General features: G+C 28.4%; 5 protein-coding genes across 5 annotated transcripts; 1 reads left to right on the top strand and 4 right to left on the bottom strand.

Annotated features, from left to right (window-relative positions):
- Window positions 1-97: 97 nt before the first annotated feature.
- LOC113795007 (T-complex protein 11-like protein 1) lies at window positions 98-3,300 on the top strand. The gene is made up of 4 exons (XM_027345179.2): window positions 98-116; window positions 823-1,716; window positions 1,794-1,930; window positions 1,999-3,300. The coding sequence occupies exons 2-4, from the start codon at window positions 878-880 to the stop codon at window positions 2,862-2,864; spliced, it is 1,842 nt and encodes a 613-aa protein (XP_027200980.1). The 5' UTR covers window positions 98-116; window positions 823-877; the 3' UTR covers window positions 2,865-3,300.
- On the bottom strand, window positions 2,974-13,444 carry LOC113795031 (MAM and LDL-receptor class A domain-containing protein 2-like). Its single transcript, XM_027345208.2, has 4 exons — window positions 10,199-13,444; window positions 3,930-10,120; window positions 3,345-3,859; window positions 2,974-3,280 (listed from the first exon to the last, which is right to left on the bottom strand). The coding sequence occupies exons 1-4, from the start codon at window positions 13,349-13,351 to the stop codon at window positions 3,126-3,128; spliced, it is 10,014 nt and encodes a 3,337-aa protein (XP_027201009.2). The 5' UTR covers window positions 13,352-13,444; the 3' UTR covers window positions 2,974-3,125.
- A 454-nt stretch (window positions 13,445-13,898) lies between these two features.
- On the bottom strand, window positions 13,899-15,767 carry LOC142644891 (MAM and LDL-receptor class A domain-containing protein 2-like). The gene is made up of 2 exons (XM_075819527.1): window positions 15,448-15,767; window positions 13,899-15,386 (listed from the first exon to the last, which is right to left on the bottom strand). The coding sequence occupies exons 1-2, from the start codon at window positions 15,683-15,685 to the stop codon at window positions 13,984-13,986; spliced, it is 1,641 nt and encodes a 546-aa protein (XP_075675642.1). The 5' UTR covers window positions 15,686-15,767; the 3' UTR covers window positions 13,899-13,983.
- A 302-nt stretch (window positions 15,768-16,069) lies between these two features.
- On the bottom strand, window positions 16,070-18,449 carry LOC113795032 (MAM and LDL-receptor class A domain-containing protein 1-like). The gene is made up of 2 exons (XM_027345209.2): window positions 18,045-18,449; window positions 16,070-17,964 (listed from the first exon to the last, which is right to left on the bottom strand). Exons 1-2 carry the CDS (start codon window positions 18,238-18,240, stop codon window positions 16,628-16,630), a joined length of 1,533 nt encoding a protein of 510 aa, XP_027201010.2. The 5' UTR covers window positions 18,241-18,449; the 3' UTR covers window positions 16,070-16,627.
- A 330-nt stretch (window positions 18,450-18,779) lies between these two features.
- LOC113795033 (uncharacterized) lies at window positions 18,780-20,731 on the bottom strand. Its single transcript, XM_027345211.2, has 4 exons — window positions 20,267-20,731; window positions 20,144-20,196; window positions 19,836-20,077; window positions 18,780-19,748 (listed from the first exon to the last, which is right to left on the bottom strand). Exons 2-4 carry the CDS (start codon window positions 20,144-20,146, stop codon window positions 18,893-18,895), a joined length of 1,101 nt encoding a protein of 366 aa, XP_027201012.2. The 5' UTR covers window positions 20,147-20,196; window positions 20,267-20,731; the 3' UTR covers window positions 18,780-18,892.
- Window positions 20,732-21,063: the final 332 nt, after the last annotated feature.

Here is a 21,063-nt window from a genome sequence, read left to right as displayed (position 1 = left end):
AGAAACAAAAAAATTTCTGGTTACATCCATTATCCAAACCAAAAAAAAAAAAAAAAAAAAAAAAAAAAAAAAAAAAGATTTCCATTATTGAATCATTCGAATTGTCAAAAACAAAGGTAACCAATCAATCTCTTTTCAATTTTGATTTATAATGACAAATATCCTTTTTAAATTACGTCTTTGTTTTGATTGTTTAATTTCTGTCAAATCATCATCATCATCGTGGGTTTATCATTTTCCAAAAACAAAACAAAAGATCCTATTTAAAAGGAAAATTTATTCCCGTCCTACGGTTATCTGTTTTCTCTTCTCAATTTTTTTTCAGAAAAATAAAAGATTAAATATTTGCTACGCATCATTAGACTTTCTCTTTCCTTCTTTTTTTTGTTGTTGAAAACTTGCTCCAAAATTTCCAGAAATTTTCAAATTTTTTTTTCCGTTATTTTCTCTTTCTTTTCAAAAAAAATTTGTTTTTTAAAAAAAGAAAGAAACTTGTTCATCACAATCGAGCAACAGTATACGTGGTTTGTGTGTATTTTTAACCAAACAAAAAATAAATTTCCGCATTCAAATCTGTTCAATCATCAAGCTAAATTCTTATTCTTCTTGCTTAAATTCTTGACCTAGTTTTCTTATTTTTTCTTCATGTTTAATTCTTTAAAATTAGTTCATTTGTTGTTGCTCTAAATTCATTTTCATTTGATTTTAAATTGTTTTAACAACAACAACAAAAACATTGTCGACAGTTGTTTTTTTCGATTTATAAATATCCAAGACAATCAATTTTTTCTTCAAATTAATTGATTTTTTATTTTTTTAAAGATTTACTTTTTAAGATTTTAGATTTTGAGAAAGACTAATTCTATCTTCCAACAAAATGCAAAACAATACGAATGATGGTGAAAAATTTGAACAAACACAAAGTTCAACTAAATCATCATCATCATCAAATAATGAAATTTTTCATCTTGATACCAATGATGAACAACCATCATCATCGTCTTCACCATCATCATTTTCGATGAAATCTTCAACGGCTGGACGTAAAAATGGTTTCAACGATGATGAACGTGATGAACATGAACATCATCATCGTAAAGAATTTCATAATAATGATGATGATGATACTGATAATAAACGACAACGTCCAACACCATCATCATCGTCGAATAATCCTTCCAGTACAAATCAAATGCCTATATTCGGTATTACACCACCGAATTTTGTTTCATTCGAAGAAATTATGAAAACAGCAAACGAAATGAATCGTATGGCATTAGTAAATGAAATTGTATTGAATAAAGATTTTAAATTAGAACGTAAAGAAGAATCATCATCATCATCATCAACAACAACAACATCACCATTATCAAAACTTGAATCAAATGTACGTGAAACAATGAAAAAAGCATTCTGGAATATTCTGGAAGAACAATTAGCTGAACAGCCACCAAATTATCAACAAGCAATTTCATTATTAAATGAAATAAAAGAAACATTATTATTATTTTTAATGCCACAACATGTACAGCTTAAAAATGAAATTGATGAAATATTGGATATTGAATTGATTAAACAAAAAGTTGAAAATGGTATTTTTGATTTTCAACGTTATTCACAATATATTTTATCAGTTTGTTCAAGACTTTGTTGTCCGGTTCGTGATGAAATGATTAAAAAATTGACCGAAATTAAAGATATGATACCATTGTTTAAGTATGTTTTTTTTCTTTTAAATTGTTGCTTTTTATATCTAATGATTTTTTGTTTTTCTCCCCCCCCAAAAAAAATAGAGGAATATTTGAACTTCTTGAAGTAATGCGTTTAGATTTTGCCAATTTTTATATTCAACAATTCCGTCCACATATACAATTAGCATCGGTAGAATATGAACGTGAAAAATTTAAAAATTTAATCGAAGCACATCAAAGTAAGTTTTGTTTTGTTGTTTTTTTTCAATCATAATTTTCTTTTAAAATTTTTCAATAAAAAAACTAGAATATCAAATCGATGTACTTGAATATACCAGTAAATGGATACGAAGAAATTATGAATGTTTAGATCTATCGCATGAAACAGATATGAAAAAATTATTCAATAAAGTATTAATTTCATCATATATTGATCTACTTCAATGTTTAAATCCATCATTCAATTGTTATATGATTAATAATAGTGATGAACAAAAAACCGAAGATGATTATCCCGAAACATTATTATTGATTCGTAATCGTATTGATTTGGTTCGTGAAAAAATTTTCAAAGTAACATTGATTAGTAGCGTTTTTGTTGTTACATTTGCCGCTATCGGTGAACCATTACAATCGATTAAAGATTTTCGTTTAAAATTAAAACAAGATTTAGAAGCAATAATGAATACATCTAGTGGTGATGATGAACAACAACAAAAAATTCCATTACAATATTTGAAATTAAATGATCTAAAATCGATGCTTACATCGATATCCATACAAGTACGAACATCGATTGAAAAAGCATTAAATGATTATCAAGCACCTGGTTTAAGTGAAACAAAATTAGATTCACTTAAATATCAGATAAATGAACTATCAACACCAGGTAATCGTATTCGTTCAGTTATGGAAAGACGTATACTTGAATTTATTGAACGTGTTATTCAATCACCATCATCACAAACAGCTGCACCGATACAGGTTCCAAGTGGTTTAAGTACATTTGCTAACGAATTAATACAGATTGCAAGTGAATTTACACGTTTTGTTTCATATAATCGTGCCGTTTATTCACCATATTATACAAAAATTATTGCCGAAATTGCCGGACCAACACATTTTATTCCACAGAATGAATTGAAAACAATTGAAAAATCATTCTATGGCTAGTCCTTCTGACAACTGAATCACTGGGCGTATATTCTTTTTGATAAAACTTTCTTATATATTATTCATTATCTTTCGCTGTTTCAATTATTGTAATTTCTATTATTTTCAAAAAAAAAAAAAAAAAAATTTGCTCTTGTCAATTATGAAAAATTATTATTATTATTATTATTGATAATTAAATTAAAATAAATATTTAGAAAACAAAAATGAAAAACAAATGAAAATCAATCAAATTTTAGAAAAAAAACAAATTAAATTAAATCATTGATCTGCCAATACAACCGTATCACTTTTACTCATAAACATTGTAACAAATGAACGATTTAAACGATTTTGTCCATTTGAACGTCGATAACCATAAAAACCGAATGCAATACCAATTATTAATAATATTGGTACCATGATAGCTGCCCATGCTAAATATTAGAGAAAATAAATTTCAAAAAAATCATTCAAATAAAAAATATTTTATTAATTTACCTCCATGATGATGATGATGATTATTATGAATATATGGTGGATTTCCTGTAGTAATTGGACCGATTGTTGGTGGTGGATTTGTTGGTATTGTTTGATGAATACAATATAGACCATAACTTAAATCATCAATTGCTATACGTGTTTTTTCATAATTCAATATACCACGTATAATAAATTGAAATGGCCGATGAGATTTATGTAAAATAACTTGTTTATTCCAACGTTGTTGTTGATCATATTGGCCACGTATAAATAATTTCGATATTAATGAACCAGTTGAATTTTTCATATCATCCGTTAATTCTTGTACATATACTTCTAAACGTTCCATTGAAATTTTATCAAAATCCGAATGCATATACCAAAAGAAACGAAAATGACAAGAATTATCATTCAAATCATTTGTATTTGTTGTTTGTGTTCGAAATATTGGTGTATAAAAATCAGCATGAATTAATGGTTGATTCCATTCGGGTTTCGGTACTAATAGGAAATAATTTCCATTTCCATTTCGTCTACAATGATAATGACAAGATTAGAATTTTTCATCAGAATTAAAAAAAAGTAAAAGAAAGAACTACATACTGTGTATTATCAATCAATGGTTCATAGCCAATTTGTCGATCAGTTCGATGTTGATTTCCATTCGATTGTTGCCATAAAACACGTGTTTGATTATCTAACGGTATAGTTAGACCACAATCATATAATGAATTAAATGAACATAAACGATAACGATAACAATTTCTTTCATCATCCATATCATCACAATCATTAACATTATCACAGATTTCATCGATTGTTATACATAAACGTGTACTATTACAAAGAATTCCTTGTTTTGGACATACATGATTAGCTGGTAATGGTTTTGGCCGTGAACAATTTACAAATTTTATATTATCCAATGCGAATATTGTTGTTGATGGATTGATTTGTTGTTGAAAAGCATCAAATTCAATGAAAAATGATGATAAAACTTGTCCAACCAATGCTCTTGCTTGACGCCAACCACCTTGACCTTCATGTGTTAACGTATAGAATGTCGATAATTGTGATGGTTCATGACCAAAACTAACTTTCAGAAAATAATCCGATATTGTATGTAGATAATAATCAAAATGAATTTCACATGTTTTGAATGAATTTTTTAAATAAAATGGTCGAAGTTTATAATTGATTGCCATTTCAGAACGACCTTCATCTGTTTTTAATGGTCCATGTGGTCTCATTATAACATAATGACCATTCGTTTTGGATGAACCATCCATTTTTGGTGCATTTGAATTGATTAATTGTAATTCATTTACACCAACACGTTGCCATGGTAGATTTATTCCTTGAATTTTATCTGTATCTAACCATCCACACATATCTGATTCAAAATTACAATTACCACAACCCATTTCATCCAAACCGCTTGGACAATCATTAATAAAATTACATATACGATCTTGATCGATTGCAATACCATTTTCACAAAGTAATCCTTTATTATCACATGAACCATCACTTAATACAATATCATCAATAGCAATTGCTGACATTCGATTCGAACCTAATGATCCTTCGATTAATATCTGTACTTCATCGGTTCCATCAAGAATTGTTTTATTTAGTGTATATAATATTCTTGTCCATTCACGTTGTTCAACATTTTTCATTTCAAATGCTAAAATTTTTCTATTTGAATCATTCCATTTTTTACCATAACGTATGATCGTTACTTTAAGACTAGCATCATTACTATTGATTACGGTCCACATTTCTAAACACCCGACATTATTGTTTTTTGAAATTTTTCGAACACCGGAAACAATTTTTGCATGTAATGGTTCAATATGTGAAACAGCACGATAAGCAGTTAAGAATAGATAACCACCATCATTACTTTTTATTGTATGATCATATGTTGGTCCAGGCCATTCAAGATCAATTGCTGGTGCTTGAAATACTTCAAAATGATAATTAACATCTGAATCTTGATATGATGTATATGTACAATAATGACCCATATCAAAATTACAATCAATTGGTGCGGTACATGGATTCAATAATACGGTAATATCATCCAAAGCAACGAAACTATCATCTTGACCTTTTTTCGACATATAAAATATTAATTTTGAAATATAATTTGCACCGATATTAAATTCTTCAATAGTCCAAAATGATCGAGGATTTTGTTGATACCAAATAGGCCTGTAATATCTCCAATCACCAACTAATGCCAAATCATTCGGTAGATGATAGATATAAAATTCAGCATTACCACGAGATTGATAAGCAAAACGAACACAAATTTTAAAATCAAAATATTGTCTAGGTATATTACGCATTTGTAATGTATCAATAAAATATTGATTAGCAATATTATTGATTTGTGGTGAATTTTTGAATAGAAAATAATAACCATTTGATGTATATGTTGTATGATCAAAACCGGGTACATTTTCGAAATGATCTTCGTTGTTTGGATAGATACGAACAGCCAATTTATACAAATTTATTGGTTGTAATTGTTGAATTTCTAAATTTTCAATTCCTTTTGTAAATGTATAAACATAATCATATTGATGACCACAATGTCCTGGTCGTACTTTGATATCATCAATAGCAAATATTGAGAAAAATTTTGGTGATGATGGTCGATAATTTATCTGAATATTTATTCGTGATTGTTTTTTTGATCCATTATCAACATATGGTATATCGATTTTAATCAATTGCCAACGACGTGTTTCCATTGTTGAACCATAACGGCCAATTAGCTTGGTTTGATCATTAACATTTAAATGATAATAAAAACTCAAATAAAATGGATCTTCACCATCATTATAATACCAAAGTAATAGGCAACGATCTTTATCATTTGAAAAATCAGGTGAAATTAATTTATATTCATCATTATTAGTTGTTGATTGATTAGTAAATAAAAGATAATTTCCATATCTTGATAAATAGGTATGATCTGTTGGTGGTGCATACATATTATGACGAATTTCATTAACAAATGATATTATTTTCCATACATCATTCGAATATTTCCATTTACAATTTGTTTGTTCAAAATTACAATCGGCAATTTTTTCACTATCTGGTATCGATGTTGTTGGTCGTAAAGTTGTTTGGGATGATGGATTTGGACATGATTTTTGTTCAATTTGAATATCATCAATACCGATATCACTTTGAATACGTTGAACATTTGAAACAATAATACGTAATGAATAAATATTTGGTACATTATCAAATGTTTGTTTAAATAATGTCCATTGTAAACTGATTGTTGCATTTGTTGCAAATTCTTTTACTGTTTGTCCATTTTCAAGATTTATCATCTGAATTTTCATTGCAATAATACCAATTGAAGCATCAGAACTTTTAGCAAAATAATACATTTGAAAACAAATTGATTCTGATGATGATTTATGTTTCATATATGGACTAATCAATGTAACTGTTCCAGTTAATCTTGAATGCATTTCAACAGGTAATACCAAATAATTTCCCATTCGTGAACGTAATGTATGATCATATGACATTCCATCTTTTTTTGCAAAACGATTTGTCGGTTGTAAACGTACCCAAAATATTGTTTGCTTATGTGATAATGATTCTTTCCAATCATTATGCCAACCACACATATCATATTCAAAATCACAAGTACCTTGTTCTTTACATGATGTTGGTCTAATAATAAAATCATCCAATAATATTTCTGTTTGTTGATCATTACGTTCAATACGAACAATCAATACATTTTCTTTAATAGCCATAAAATTCACGCTCAACAATGACCAAATATTTGTTGATTTTTCATTATATGCATCATTGATTGTTATATTTGTTAATTTTTCAATATAATTTCCACGAAAAACTGAAATCGAAATTGATGATTTAGGATCTAATGGTGGTGTTTTTGTTGAAAAATAATAATAAAGATTAAAACATAATTCACGTTCATCTTGATCATTAATAATAAAATATGGTAGATTTTTCAAATCTTTATAAAGTGAAACAGTTGATCCAATTTTTTGTGTTTTATCCGTCAAATATCTACCAAACGATGTTTCAGTAGTATGATCAGGAATTATGCCACCACCACTACGTTTAATTTGATTTTCAGGTTTAATTTCCCAATCACAATTATTTACTTCAAAATCACAATATTCAACACTTTGAATTGGACATTCTTTATTTATCAATTGTATATCATCAATACCGACAATTGTTGTCATGGATACTAGAGCTTCAAAAAATAGATAAAATTCTGAATCCGATTCAAATTCAACTTGTGCTTGTTGCCAATAACGAATATTTGGTATTACACGCATCCATATGGTTAAATTTGAACGATGATTGTAATTATAGATAAACACACGAAATGATGCTAGCTGTATTCCAAAATAATAATGCCAAAATGTTAGACAAAATTTTTCTTTACCATTCGGTTCAATTGGTCCTGAACTACGTAATTGATTTGTTGAAAATTTTTCACTTGTTGAAAATGTACTTAACCAATTACCATAATTATGTGGCCGTGGTATAATTAATTCTGTATGATCTTCACCCGGTTCTTTTAATGGTGAATTTGTTCGTATCCATGTATCATAATTGGAATCAGATCCAGGTACAATCCAACCACACCAATCTTGTTCAAAATCACAATTCAATTTTTCAATTTGTATTGGTTTTGTATCATTATGATTATGATCATTGTTTGGATTACAATCAATCATTCGTATATTATCAATAATCATATAATAATCATTAACCACATATAAAATGTGAATAAAATTCGGTAATCGATATGTTTTTGTATGGATAAAAATATTAAATGGTGATTGTTGTCGTCCAATATCTGCACGTATTGTTATCCAATCAGTTTTTCTTTTAGTAATACTACGTAATAATCGATTATTAACCAAAATAGATATTGTTGTAAACATATTGGATTGATAGGAAAATTCAATTGAACAAATTTCCGTTGTTGGTGCATTAATTTGTGGACCCATAATACTTGATTGTAATCTTGCATTTACAATTGTACGTTTATATGCACCAACATATCCACCATTCGAACTATTATTTGCATCTTTTTTTGGTAAATTTTCTGGCGTTTCATTTGCAACATATAATTGATATGGAATATTATCACCATTCATATTACCCGTTTTCCAACCACACATTGTTTGATTATTAAAATTACAATCACCACATTGTTGTTCATCTTCACCATTTTTACATTGTTCAATAAAATCACAGATATTTTGTACAGGTAAACAGATTTTTTTTTCATGTTTATCATTACAAACTAATCCAATACATGGTTTTTCTGTTGTTAAATTATGTATTGGATGATCGATTAATGTACAACCTTTATAGAATATAATATCATCAACAGCAACATATGGATCAAGAAAATTATCATCCGTACGATTAAGTAATACTTCGATTAATAATTTATATGTATAATCATTCGATTCTGAATGTACAGTAATCCAATTTGGATAGAATGCCAAACCACGATAACTATCAAAAATACTTAATGTTTTTATTCCACCTGTATCTAGATTCCATAATTTAAATGAAATAGTAGAATTACGTGAATTTTTCATTGTAAACATTCGTATATCACATTGATCATAACCATTTGTTATTGTGAATGCTGGACTATCGATTATTGCATGTGAAATTGGTACATCTTTTGCTGAACGTGTAAAAAGATATGAACCACCAACAAAACCAGTTGTATGATCAAATGTTGGACTTTCACGTAAATTTCCAATACTATTTGCTCGTTGTAATGTCCAATTATTTACATGTGGTAGATATGTTTCAGCCCAACTTTGATAACCATTTTCAAAACTAAAACGTAATTTTTCATCACAATTATATTCATCGGAATTATCACCACAATCATCTTCAAAATCACAAACAAATTCTTCATTAATACAGACACCATTTCGACAATGAAATCGATTTTCACATTCTTCGGCAATATTTTTGGCCGGTTCTGGTGGTTCACAATAATCAAATTTAATATCATGTAATGAATGATAACCATGTTGTCGCATTGCTGTAAATGGATGTGCTTCAAATTCCAGATAAAATGGATGTACGATTCGATTTAATTTTATATAGATTTCATTCCATTCATTTTCAGGTAATGGATTTATTGCTGAAATTTGCCATATTTTTGTTCGTATACCTATATTATCTAGATAGAGATAAATATTAAATGGTTGATGTTTAGCCATTTGAAAATTGGTAACATTTGTATTGAATCGATAATAGAATTTTAATTCACAACCAAGATATGATTGATGAATAAGCGGTGTTATAAGTAATGATAGTTGATAATTATTTTGTCCAGTACCACTTGCTGTTATTGATGATCGAAAATAATAATCATTTGGTTGATGATCAGGTGTTTGATCAGTAAAACGAAATCTAAATGAATAATTATCATCTTTTTTCGGTATAATCGAATATCGACATTGATCATGCATTTCGAATGAACATGATCCACAATATTTTTCATCCATATTGTTTGTACAATCTTTATGATAATCACATACTTTTGAAGAAGGTATTAATGATCGATGTCCATCGATTTGACAATCAAAATAACCATTTGGTATTTGTGTTGTTGTTGATGATGATGATGGATTTGTAGTTGTTGTTACAATATTTGATGGATTTGTACAATGATCTTTTATTTCAAAATCATCAATACCAATATAAGCTCTGCCAATTAATCCGGTTGCAACCTATAATTATTAAGTTATATGATTAAAAAGAAATTATCTTAAAAAAATAAATAAATAAAAAATTAAAAAAATACTAACAATAAAAAAGAAAATATCTTCAGTTTTATCATTACGAGCATTAGCAAGAATTTCAAATTCTTTCCATGAATTAGTATTATAGGTAAGTTCCCATATTTTCATTCCTTCATCCAGAATGGATGAATCACCTTGATAAACTTCAAGAATAACAGATTGGCTTGAATAAACGGCCATTGTTAAACATAATGATCGTTGTTGTTTAGATAATGAATAACGTTCAGTAATAATAATACCACGCCAACCACGTAATAATTGTATGATTAGATATTTTCCATATCTAGAACCTTTAGTATGATCAAATGGAACAAATCCATCATGTTGTTGTAATGGTGAATAAACATGAAATAATTCATCTGTATAACCGGATAAATAATCGATATCAAGTAATGTATAATTAGCTCTTTTGGTTAATTCTAATGCTTTATCTGCAGAAATTTTTGTGCTTATAGGTAATATTGGTTCCAAAGTACAAGTATTACCATTTTCAAAATCACAACGAATAGATGGATCACATGTTTTTGGATAAATGGTAACATCATCAATAAATGCCATTCCTTTTTGTTTGTTACCATCATTTTTAATACCAAATTGTAGATGATATTTTGCTTGTATTAATTGTGCATCAATATTATGTTGATGTGTAAACCAAAGACCATTGGTTGTACCGGATACATGCCAAATAGATTTTTCCAAATCGGTTGATGTTTTATAATAAAGTGTAACATCATCAGTTAGATAATAGGAAAAACGTATACAATATGGTGATTGATATGATAATGATTTTGTTTGAACAATTGACGATTTGACTGATGTTGAACTATCAAAAATAAAACCATAAACATGTCCATCCGATGTATGTGTTGTATGATCAACCATTTGTAGGTCAATTGATGATGCAGTCATTATACTCCAATATTCACTATATTGATTATAAACATTTTCAAACATACATTTACTATTCATTTCAAAATCACAAAAATCATGATTATGTGTTATATAATCACAACTAGATTCAACAGCACTTATATCATCAATGGCCACAATACTTCGAACACTACCAATAAATATAAATGAATCATAATGATCATCAACTTCAAATTCGATCATAGTACGACGCCATTCTAATGAATCAGATTCATAACCTAAAAATAATGTATGATTTTTATGTTGATTACCAAGAATTAAATTCAATTTTGATTCATATGCTGCATAGAAATAAAATTCAAAACAAAATTTTGTTCCTTTATCGAATGGATTTTTTGCTTTCATAAATGGTGTCCAATCATCAATTGTAGAACTTGCGGCAAAATGTCCTTGTGAACTTTTAGTAGTATGATCGTCAAAAATATCATATTTAGTATCTTCAGCTTTATATATACGAAAATGTTCTGATAATGATTGCCATGAACAAAAATTTCCTTGCTCAAAATCACAATTTAATGATTGTTTTGATGATCGGATTGTTGTTGATGATGGTGTATGTGACCATGATGTTGGCCATGTTGATTCGGTTGTTGTTGATAATGGTGTATGTGACCATGATGATGATGATGTAATTATTTTATTACAATGTGAAAATGTAGTTTCATAATTAATATCATCAATAGTGATATATGTTGATGAATGAGCCGATTTTGCCACAATAATTAGTCGAAATATTTTACCATTATTATATGGTATATAAATGTTAGCATGATTACTACCACGATCATTTGAATTGAATCGCCATATTTCTTTTTCCATTGTTTCATTTTTTTCAACAAATGTTTGATAATTGATAAAAAACTTATCGGTTTTCGAATCAAATGACCATACTTCATAATTCAATCGTATACATGCACCAGATTTTGGTATACCATCATCAACAATTTCACTAATTATTTTCATTTGACCAATTTTACCATCAGGTAATTTAGTAAAATCTGTATACAATAATGGTTTTGTATGATAGACAAATTTTTTTGTTGAATTTAAAAATGTTAATTTGGTTACATCATGTACACGTCCAATTCCTATATTCCATGTTAATTGATTATCATCATTTAATTGATTTTTCCAACCACATGTATTCAATAGAAAATTACAAGAAATTTTTTCCGGACATTTATGGGAAAATAAACCAAAATCATCAAATCTTATTGATCCACGACCAGTATAATTTAAATGAAATTGTAGCCTTGTAGTTGATGATTCGGCGGAATTTAAAGTTACTTGAAAACGATTCCATTCTTTAGCCATTTGTTGTGTAGCATTTAATTCCCATATGTTTGTGGTATTATTATCATCCGATAATTGATGTAATGATAATTTTAAATATTCAACAGGACCATCATCGATAAAAATCCAAAATTGAAAACATTTTTGTCCATAAAATTTATCAATAACCGGACTTGTTAAAGTTGCATTTGATAAATGGTGTACTGAACAATATCTACCAAATAAAACATAACCATATGGTGTTAATGTTGTATGATCAATTCCTTTTGGTGTACCAGCATAAAAAGCAAGTGTTCTTCGAATTGTAATACCACCTTTCCATGATGATTTCCATCCACAGATACCAGTTTCGAAATCACAAATATTGACATTTTTCGGACAATGATCATATTTAAGATGAAAATTTTTAACAGCCATTAAACCACCATCACTATCGGCAATAAAGTTCAATCTAAATGATTTTGATGGTCTTGATATTTCCACATAAGTATGATGCCAAAAATCAGTGTTTAATATTGGTGTTACCCATATTTTTTTACCATTTTTGACAGAATTTGATTCAAATAAATATAATGTCAAATAATTTTGATTATCATGACGACCATCATTCATAAAATAATAATCAAAATCAAAACAAACATATTCTGAACTAGATTGCAATGAAAATTCTGGTGATTTTATAAATTCATTACGAATTAAATGATTTTCTAATTCATAACCACCTTCATCTGTAAATGGTGTTGAATTTAATTGTAATGAATGTTGATCATGTTTACCAGAAATCGGTTGCCATTTCCAATTTGACGAAAATGTCCAATTACATTGACGTGTTTGAAAATTACAACCACTTAGATCAGAATAGTGATCACCATACACATTATTATTGATTATGAATAACCAAAAAATAATTCGAATGAATCGAAAATTTCGATCCATTTTGTTGTTGTTGTTGTTGTTAGTAAGTCACTTTCACAAATTGAAAATATTTTGAAACGAAAAGAGCAAAATTTAAAATTAAATGATTGAATGAAAAAAAAGCAAAAACATCCAAAAATCACCGATCGATTGGCTTAAATAGAATCGAATCCATTCAATTATCGATCCTCATCAATGAATGATCTGATAAAGTCAGGTGTCATTATCATCATCATCATCGTGTGTGTGTGTGTGCAATATCTATTGTTTTCTTCATTAGCCCAAAAAACGCCTATTGAATAACAATAAAAAAAAGGATTATCTTTTGTTAACCCAAAAAACAATTCCATTCAATTCAATTCAATGATTTCATGGTCATTCAATTTTTGTTTTTTGTTTTTAAAAAAATCAAATGATAATCATCAATAATGCAATCGGATAATGAAGATGAATATCGATTGTTCTCGAAACAAAATCTCAATTTTCAATTTTCATTGTTTGTTGTCTGATTAAAATGATGAAACTTTATATAGACGGTTGTTGTTGTTAAGGTTATTTGAAAACAAAATTGTACTTTTTAAAAAATCGCACTTTTATTAAACTTAGAAAAAATTCAAAATTCAGAATATCAAATACAGAACTGGACATAATAATCAAACTAAACTTTTGCTACAATCATCATTGATTGATGATTTTTCCCAGAATTGAATTTCTTTAACAGTAATATATGTTGATGAATGTGCAGATTTAGCTGTCAAAATTAGACGAAACAATTCACCATCAGTATATGGTAGTTGCAATGTTACAGTATTATTGCCACGATTATTTGAATTAAAATGCCAGATTTCTTTTTCCCGTGTTTCAGTTTTTCCCAAGAATGTTTGATAATTAATGAAAAACTTATCGGTTTTCGAATCGAATGACCATACTTCATAATTCATTCGTAAACAAGCACCATGTTTTGGTATACCATTTTCAACAATTTCACTGATCATTTGCATTTGACCAATTTTACCATCAGATAATTTAGTAAAATCTGTATACAATAATGGTTTTGTATGATAGATAAAATTTTTAGCTGAATTTAAAAATGTTAATTTTGTTACATCATGTACACGTCCGATTCCAATATTCCATGTTAATTGATTATCATCATTTAATTGATTTTTCCAACCACATGTATTCAATAGAAAATTACAGGAAATTTTTTCGGGACATTTATTGGAAAATAAATCAAAATCATCAAATCTTATTGATCCACGACCAGTATAATTTAAATGAAATTGTAGTCTTGTAGTCGATGATTCTGCGGAATTTAAAGTAACTTGAAAACGAATCCATTTTTCAACCATTTGTTGTGTAGCATGTAATTTCCATATGTTTGTGGTTTTAATATCATTTGATAATTGATGTAATGATAATTTTAAATATTCAATAGGACCTTCGTTGATCCAAATCCAAAATTGAAAACATTTTTCTCCAGAAAATTTATCAATAACCGGACTTGTTAAACTTGCGTTTGATACATCGTATGCTGAAGAATATTTGCCATATAAAACATGACCATCTGATGTTAATGTTGTATGATCGATACCTTTTGGCGTACCAGTGTAGAAAGCAAGTTTTCTTCTAATTGTAATACCACCTTCCCATGATGATTTCCATCCACAGATACTGGTTTCAAAATCACAAATATCAACATTATTCTGACAATGATCATATTTGAGATGAAAATTTTTAACAGCCATTAAACCACCATCACTATCGGCAATAAATTTTAATCTAAATGATTTGGATGGTTTTGGTAAATCCACATAGGTATGATGCCAAAAATCAGTGTTTAATATTGGTGTTACCCATATTTTTTTACCATTATCAGTTGAATTTGATTCAAACAAATATAATGCCAAATAATTTTGATCATCATGACGATCATCATTCATAAAATAATAATCAAAATCAAAACAATAATATTCCGAACTAGATTCCAATGAAAATTCGGGTGATTGTATAAATTCATTACGAATTAAATGATTTTCCAATTCATAACCACCATCTTTTATAAATTTAAAAAAAATCAATTAAATTTTTGATGAATTTCATTGGAAAAAATTTACCTTGTTCTGCAAATGTTGTTGAATTTAATTGTAATGAATGTTGATCATGTTCATCAACAATCGGTTGCCATTGCCAATTCGATGAAAATGTCCAATTACATTGACGTGTTTGAAAATTACAACCACTTGGGTCAGAATAGTGATCACCATACACATTATTATTGATGATGAATAACCAAAAAATAATCGAAGAATATATTCGAATGAATTGAAAATTTCTATCCATTTTTAATTGCATTTAATTAATTGATTGAATGAAAAAAAAGCGAAAAACGTCAAAAATCATCAATCGATTTGTTTTAAATACATCAATAATCTGATAATCAAAAAGTCATATGTCAGGATTTCATTATCATCATCATTATCGCATGTGTAATATCTATTTAGAACGCCCATTTAATTAAAAAAAATAAGTGTCTTTTTTAAAATCAAAAAACAATTCCATTCAATTCAATTAATCATTTCATGGTCATTCATTTTTGTTTTTTTCAAAAATCTAAATGATAATCGTCAACAATACAATCAGATAATGAGGATTATGATGAATGTTGGTTGTTTTGTAAAACTAAAATTTTTCAGTTTTCATTATCACCAAAATGGCTATGGGGCGAAAAAATTGAATTTTTTTTTGTGCACTTCCAAATTGAAAAGGTGACAGTTTTTATTTACTCATCTTTTTTTTTTTGGTTTTTGTGTGTGTAGGTGGATGGTTGATTTATTGGTTGGTTGCTTTCATCCATCCATACATCCCTCGTTAATAAGCGTATCAGCGTAGGTTTTCTGTTTGCTAGTTTGTAAATCCTTGAACTCTATATAAATAGATTCGAAATGTTGTTGATATTTGAAAAACAAAATCAAACTTTTATTATTAAGTTTTGTTTTGAAAAGAAAATCAGAATACCGAACTGGACATAGGTTTTAGTTTTTTGAAAGAACAAAATTTTTAAAATTATCTGGTTTTTTACTACAATCATCATTCACTGATGATTTTTCCCAAAATTGAATTTCCTTAACAGTAATATATGTTGATGAATGTGCTGATTTAGCTGTCAGAATCAAACGAAATAATTCACCATGTGTATATGGCAATTGTAATGTTAGGCGGCGGTCCCACTTGTATAAACTAAAAAAACTAGTTTGCCGGATCATGCTTGCTTGATATGTTAAACTCGAAAGTTTGTCAAATCGCAAACTTTTCCCGTTTTCTACTTCCACAGTGCATTTTTCGGTTTAGTCTGTTTGTTAGTTTATACAAGTGGGACCGCCGCCTTACAGTATTATTTCCACGATCATTTGAATTGAAATGCCAGATTTCTTTTTCTTTTGTTTCTGCTCTACCCCAAAATGTTTGATAATTTAAATTAAACATATCGGTATTTGAATCAAATGACCATACTTCATAATCCATTCGTAAACAAGCACCATGTTTTGATATACCTTCTTCAACAATTTCACTGATCATTTGCATTTGACCAATTTTACCATCAGGTAGTTCGGTAAAATCGGTATACAATAATGGTTTTGTATGATAGATAAAATTTTTTGTTGAATTTAAAAATGTCAATTTTGTTACATCATGTACACGTCCAATTCCAATACTCCACATTAATGGATTATCATTATTTTGATTATTTTTCCAACCACATGTATGTTGAAGAAAATTACAGGATATTTTCATTGGACATCTATATGATATCATAGAAAAATCATCAAATAATATCGAACCACTACCACTATATTTAAGACGAAATTCAAGATTTGAACTAGGATAATAATAAAAATCGATAAAAACTTGAAAACGATTCCATTCTTCGGCCATTTGTTGTGTAGCATAAAATTTCCAAATTTCTTTATCACCTTCAAATTGATCATTTGTTCGATGATATAATGATAATTGTGCATAATCAATTGGACCATTAACATAAAGCCAAAATTGAAAACATTGTTGATTTAAATATTCACTAAAATTTGGACTAGTTAATGTAGCTTTTGGATCAGATCGTGGATTAGATTTTGCAAATAAAACATGTCCATTCGGTGATAATGTTGTATGATCAATATCATTCGGTGAATTAGTATGCGATGCTATTTCTCGTTCAATTGTAAGACCACCTTCGTATGAAGATTTCCATTCACAATTATCTGTTTCAAAATCACAAACACCACCAGTTTTTGGACATTCATCAAATAAAAGACGAAAAAATTTTACGGCTGCTAAACCACCATCACTATCGGCAATAAATTTTAATTTAAATGATTTTGATGTTGGTCTTGCAAAACTAACATATGATTGACGCCAATAATCACCATAAAGCATTGGTGATATCCATATTTTTTGTTGTTTTTGATCACCATCAATAAAATATAAAGTAAAATTATTCTGATCATTACGGCCATCATTCATAAAATAATAATCAAAAATAAAGCAAAAATTTTCCGATTCAGATTCTGGAAATAATTCCGGTGATTCCATATATTCACCACCATTTAGATGATTTTCCAATTCATAACCATTACCTTTTTTAGAAACATATTGAAAAAATGATTAATTTAGAAAAAACAAATTGATTTTCAACCGAACCAGAAAATAATTTCACCTTTTATTGATGGTGTTGAATTCAATTGTAATGATCGTTGATCATGTGAAATTGGTTTCCATTTCCAATTTGATGATAATTTCCAATCACATTCACGTGTTTGAAAATCACATCTACTTTCTTCATGGCAATTGATAAACAATGTTGACAATGATAATAGATAAACAAAACAAACAAATTGAAGAATTTGATTCATGGCTTTTCTTCAATCAATAAGATCAGTAAACAATGATTAAATCAAATTTAGTTTGATTTGATTATTGATCGATTCAGATTTATATAGAATCAAATCAATTGTCAAAAAAAATGGAGCAAAACAAAAATACAAAATCAAAGTCCAATGTAAAATTATCATCATTTGTGTTAGGATTTAACATACAATTCTATCAGAATAATCCAAAGATTATTTCTCTTTCTTTAAATTTCATTCAATAATTTTCATAATCATTATTGATATTGGAGAAATCGATTGCTAATCAATTTATTGAAGGTTATAATCAACCTGGAAACAGAAACAAATTTACTCACCCACACACATACACACAAACAGACAATTGTTTTGTCATAAAAAACTTGAAAAAAATCAATACTAACACTTTGTACCTAATCTAGAAAAAATCCAAATCAAAATTTGTGCTAATTTTTCATTGTGTTGATAACATATCGAAAGGATCTTCTTTACTTTTTTTTTTTTGAAAAAACAACACATTTGTTATTTGTGTTTCTCAGCGGATCTGTACGTTTTTATTTTTATTATTTTCACATTATGTCAGGAAAATGGTTAAGATAATACCGAAGAAAACAATCAAAATTAAAATTTTTTAAAAAAATCCGATCAATCAATCAATTTAAAATGCATATGAATATTGAAATGCAGCCGGTCCAAATTGTTTGAAATTAACATGTGCATGTGATTGTCCAGTACCGGGAATACTATAACGTGATGAACGTTGTGGTTGTGATTGTTGTTGATATCCACCTTTAACCGATGAATATGATGCTGCCGGTGAATAAGCTGTGGATGATGATGCAGATGCGGATGCGGATGATGCAGCAGAAGCAGCTGATGATGCAGCCGATTTATATGCAGATGTCAAGGATTTATATGGTGTTACAACTGCTGCTGGTTGCTGCGGTTGTTGTTGAATTTCAGTCAAACGTGCTGTTGGACTTTTCAATGCACCCGAATATTGTTGTACTGATTTGGTTTGATAATATCTAGCTGCTGGCTGTATTGTTTTTTGTGAATAATATTGTCGAACAACCGGTGATTGATATTGATTATTATTGTATAATACTTTTCGTTGATGATTATATTGATTTGAATAATAATTTCCATATTTTACTGGTGCTCTTGGAATTGTTGGTGTTTCAGCTACAATACGTTCACTATAGATATTCTTACTGCTACCACCTTTAATATTGTATTGTTGATTAATAGAATTATCCGGAACTGTTGTCCAATCAGTTTTTCCATTACCATAATAACCACCTGTTGATGATGATGATGATGATGCTGAAGCTGCAGCTGATGCGGCTGATGATGATGAAACTTGACCAGGAGCTTGTTGCCATGTTTGTTGTTGAATTTTTGTTGCCTGATCATTTTCATATAATAATCTTTGTTGTCGTAATGTTTCCTGATCAACACCAATATCACCTTCAGCATAATAACCATCAGATCCAGCACGATATTTAACTATTCTATTTTGATTAGATTTTTTTCAAAAAAAATTCATATGATTAATATGCGGAATTGAAAATAATTCTCATTAGACTATCTATACAAACCTTAATTGTCCATATGGATCAACATATCCATATTTACCATGAACATTACCATATTCATCACGACTTTCTTCACGAAATGATTGTGCTAAATCTGGTTCATTATTTGCACCGGTTTGATAAGAAAATTCATAAGCACCATTACCATTATCATATTCATTACGCTCATATGGTTCGGTATAATAATATGCTGAACAAAATTCTATTGCTAATATTGTCCATAGACAAATAATGATTGATCGAAACTTTTGAAAAGATCAAAAACATTTCAAAGGAAAAATTATCAACATAATTGATTTAAATTCACTTACCATCTTTAATGATCAAATTCAATTCAATTCAATCGTATGAAAAGAAGAAATTTCTGAAAAACAAAACGAAAAAAAAAGTATTTTTTCACAAATTAATCATCAAATGGAAAACTAAAAACATACAAAACACAAAGATTCGTAAAAAAATTCTTCCGTTGTCCTATCAACCATCAAATGATAGAATAAATGATTGAAATAAATGGCAAAACGAATTTCTAAATTGAAATGAACATTTATAAATTTTCAAATGAATTCTTCAATTATTTTCAAACGACAAATAATTGAATAAAGAATGGAGGCGGTGGTTGTGGTTGTGGTTATGATTTATAAATAAACTAGACGAAATTATTAAATGATGGTCCATCCCTTTGTATCATCGAAACAGGTGTTGATGACGATGATGATGACAATGTTCCAAGATTAGCTCTATGTTGTTTCGTGCAATTGATGTTTAGCTTGTGTGTGTGTGAGTGTGACATTGGTAATGTGATGCTGCTGCCCATTGTCGTTATTGATGATGATAATGATGATGATGCTAAAAATTGATAAATAAGAATGTGTGGGCGTCAATTGAAACAAAACAAAAAAAAACAGAAAAAAAAGTGATACAGGTGATTTACGATAATTTTGAACGAGAAAAAAAACAATGATGCTAATTTCATCTGATCATCATTCTTATTTCCACATATTGGGTTGTTTTTTTTCGAAAAAAAATTCCATTCAAAAATGTTTCGTTTCATCAGCCATCATCATCAATAAATCAGACAGACTTGAAATATGATAAAACGACACCCACAATATTTTGTGGCTTGAAAAAAAACCTTGAAGGGTTGATTTTCCAAAACAACTCATAGAAGATAATCCTTGTTTGTAGTTGTTAGTTTTGTTTTGTCTTATTGGGAAAATTATTGAAAAGGATT

This window comes from Dermatophagoides pteronyssinus, unplaced genomic scaffold (assembly GCF_027571235.1).
Source record: "Dermatophagoides pteronyssinus isolate colony J.1.1.1.1 unplaced genomic scaffold, Derpt_VIB-CSIC_2022.12 sq0004, whole genome shotgun sequence".
Taxonomy (NCBI): Eukaryota; Metazoa; Arthropoda; class Arachnida; order Sarcoptiformes; family Pyroglyphidae; genus Dermatophagoides; species Dermatophagoides pteronyssinus.
This window is presented reverse-complemented; position numbering and strand designations above follow the sequence as displayed.

What these genes read in the sequence shown, in the direction of transcription:
- LOC113795033 (XM_027345211.2), bottom strand. An exon ending in GATCCATATGGACAATTAAG is followed by an intron (nt 19,749 to 19,835) that starts GTTTGTATAGAT and finishes TAATCAAAATAG; the next exon opens with AATAGTTAAATATCGTGCTG.
- LOC113795007 (XM_027345179.2), top strand. Translation starts at nt 878, where the DNA reads ATGCAAAACAATACGAATGATGGTGAAAAATTTGAACAAACACAAAGT. An exon ending in GATATGATACCATTGTTTAA is followed by an intron (nt 1,717 to 1,793) that starts GTATGTTTTTTT and finishes CAAAAAAAATAG; the next exon opens with AGGAATATTTGAACTTCTTG. An exon ending in TTTAATCGAAGCACATCAAA is followed by an intron (nt 1,931 to 1,998) that starts GTAAGTTTTGTT and finishes TAAAAAAACTAG; the next exon opens with AATATCAAATCGATGTACTT.
- LOC113795032 (XM_027345209.2), bottom strand. Translation starts at nt 18,240, where the DNA reads ATGAATCAAATTCTTCAATTTGTTTGTTTTGTTTATCTATTATCATTG. An exon ending in TTCAACACCATCAATAAAAG is followed by an intron (nt 17,965 to 18,044) that starts GTGAAATTATTT and finishes TTTCTAAAAAAG; the next exon opens with GTAATGGTTATGAATTGGAA.
- LOC142644891 (XM_075819527.1), bottom strand. Translation starts at nt 15,685, where the DNA reads ATGCAATTAAAAATGGATAGAAATTTTCAATTCATTCGAATATATTCT. An exon ending in AACAACATTTGCAGAACAAG is followed by an intron (nt 15,387 to 15,447) that starts GTAAATTTTTTC and finishes AATTTATAAAAG; the next exon opens with ATGGTGGTTATGAATTGGAA.
- LOC113795031 (XM_027345208.2), bottom strand. Translation starts at nt 13,351, where the DNA reads ATGGATCGAAATTTTCGATTCATTCGAATTATTTTTTGGTTATTCATA. An exon ending in AAGATATTTTCTTTTTTATT is followed by an intron (nt 10,121 to 10,198) that starts GTTAGTATTTTT and finishes TAATAATTATAG; the next exon opens with GTTGCAACCGGATTAATTGG. An exon ending in CCATTGATTGATAATACACA is followed by an intron (nt 3,860 to 3,929) that starts GTATGTAGTTCT and finishes TTATCATTGTAG; the next exon opens with ACGAAATGGAAATGGAAATT.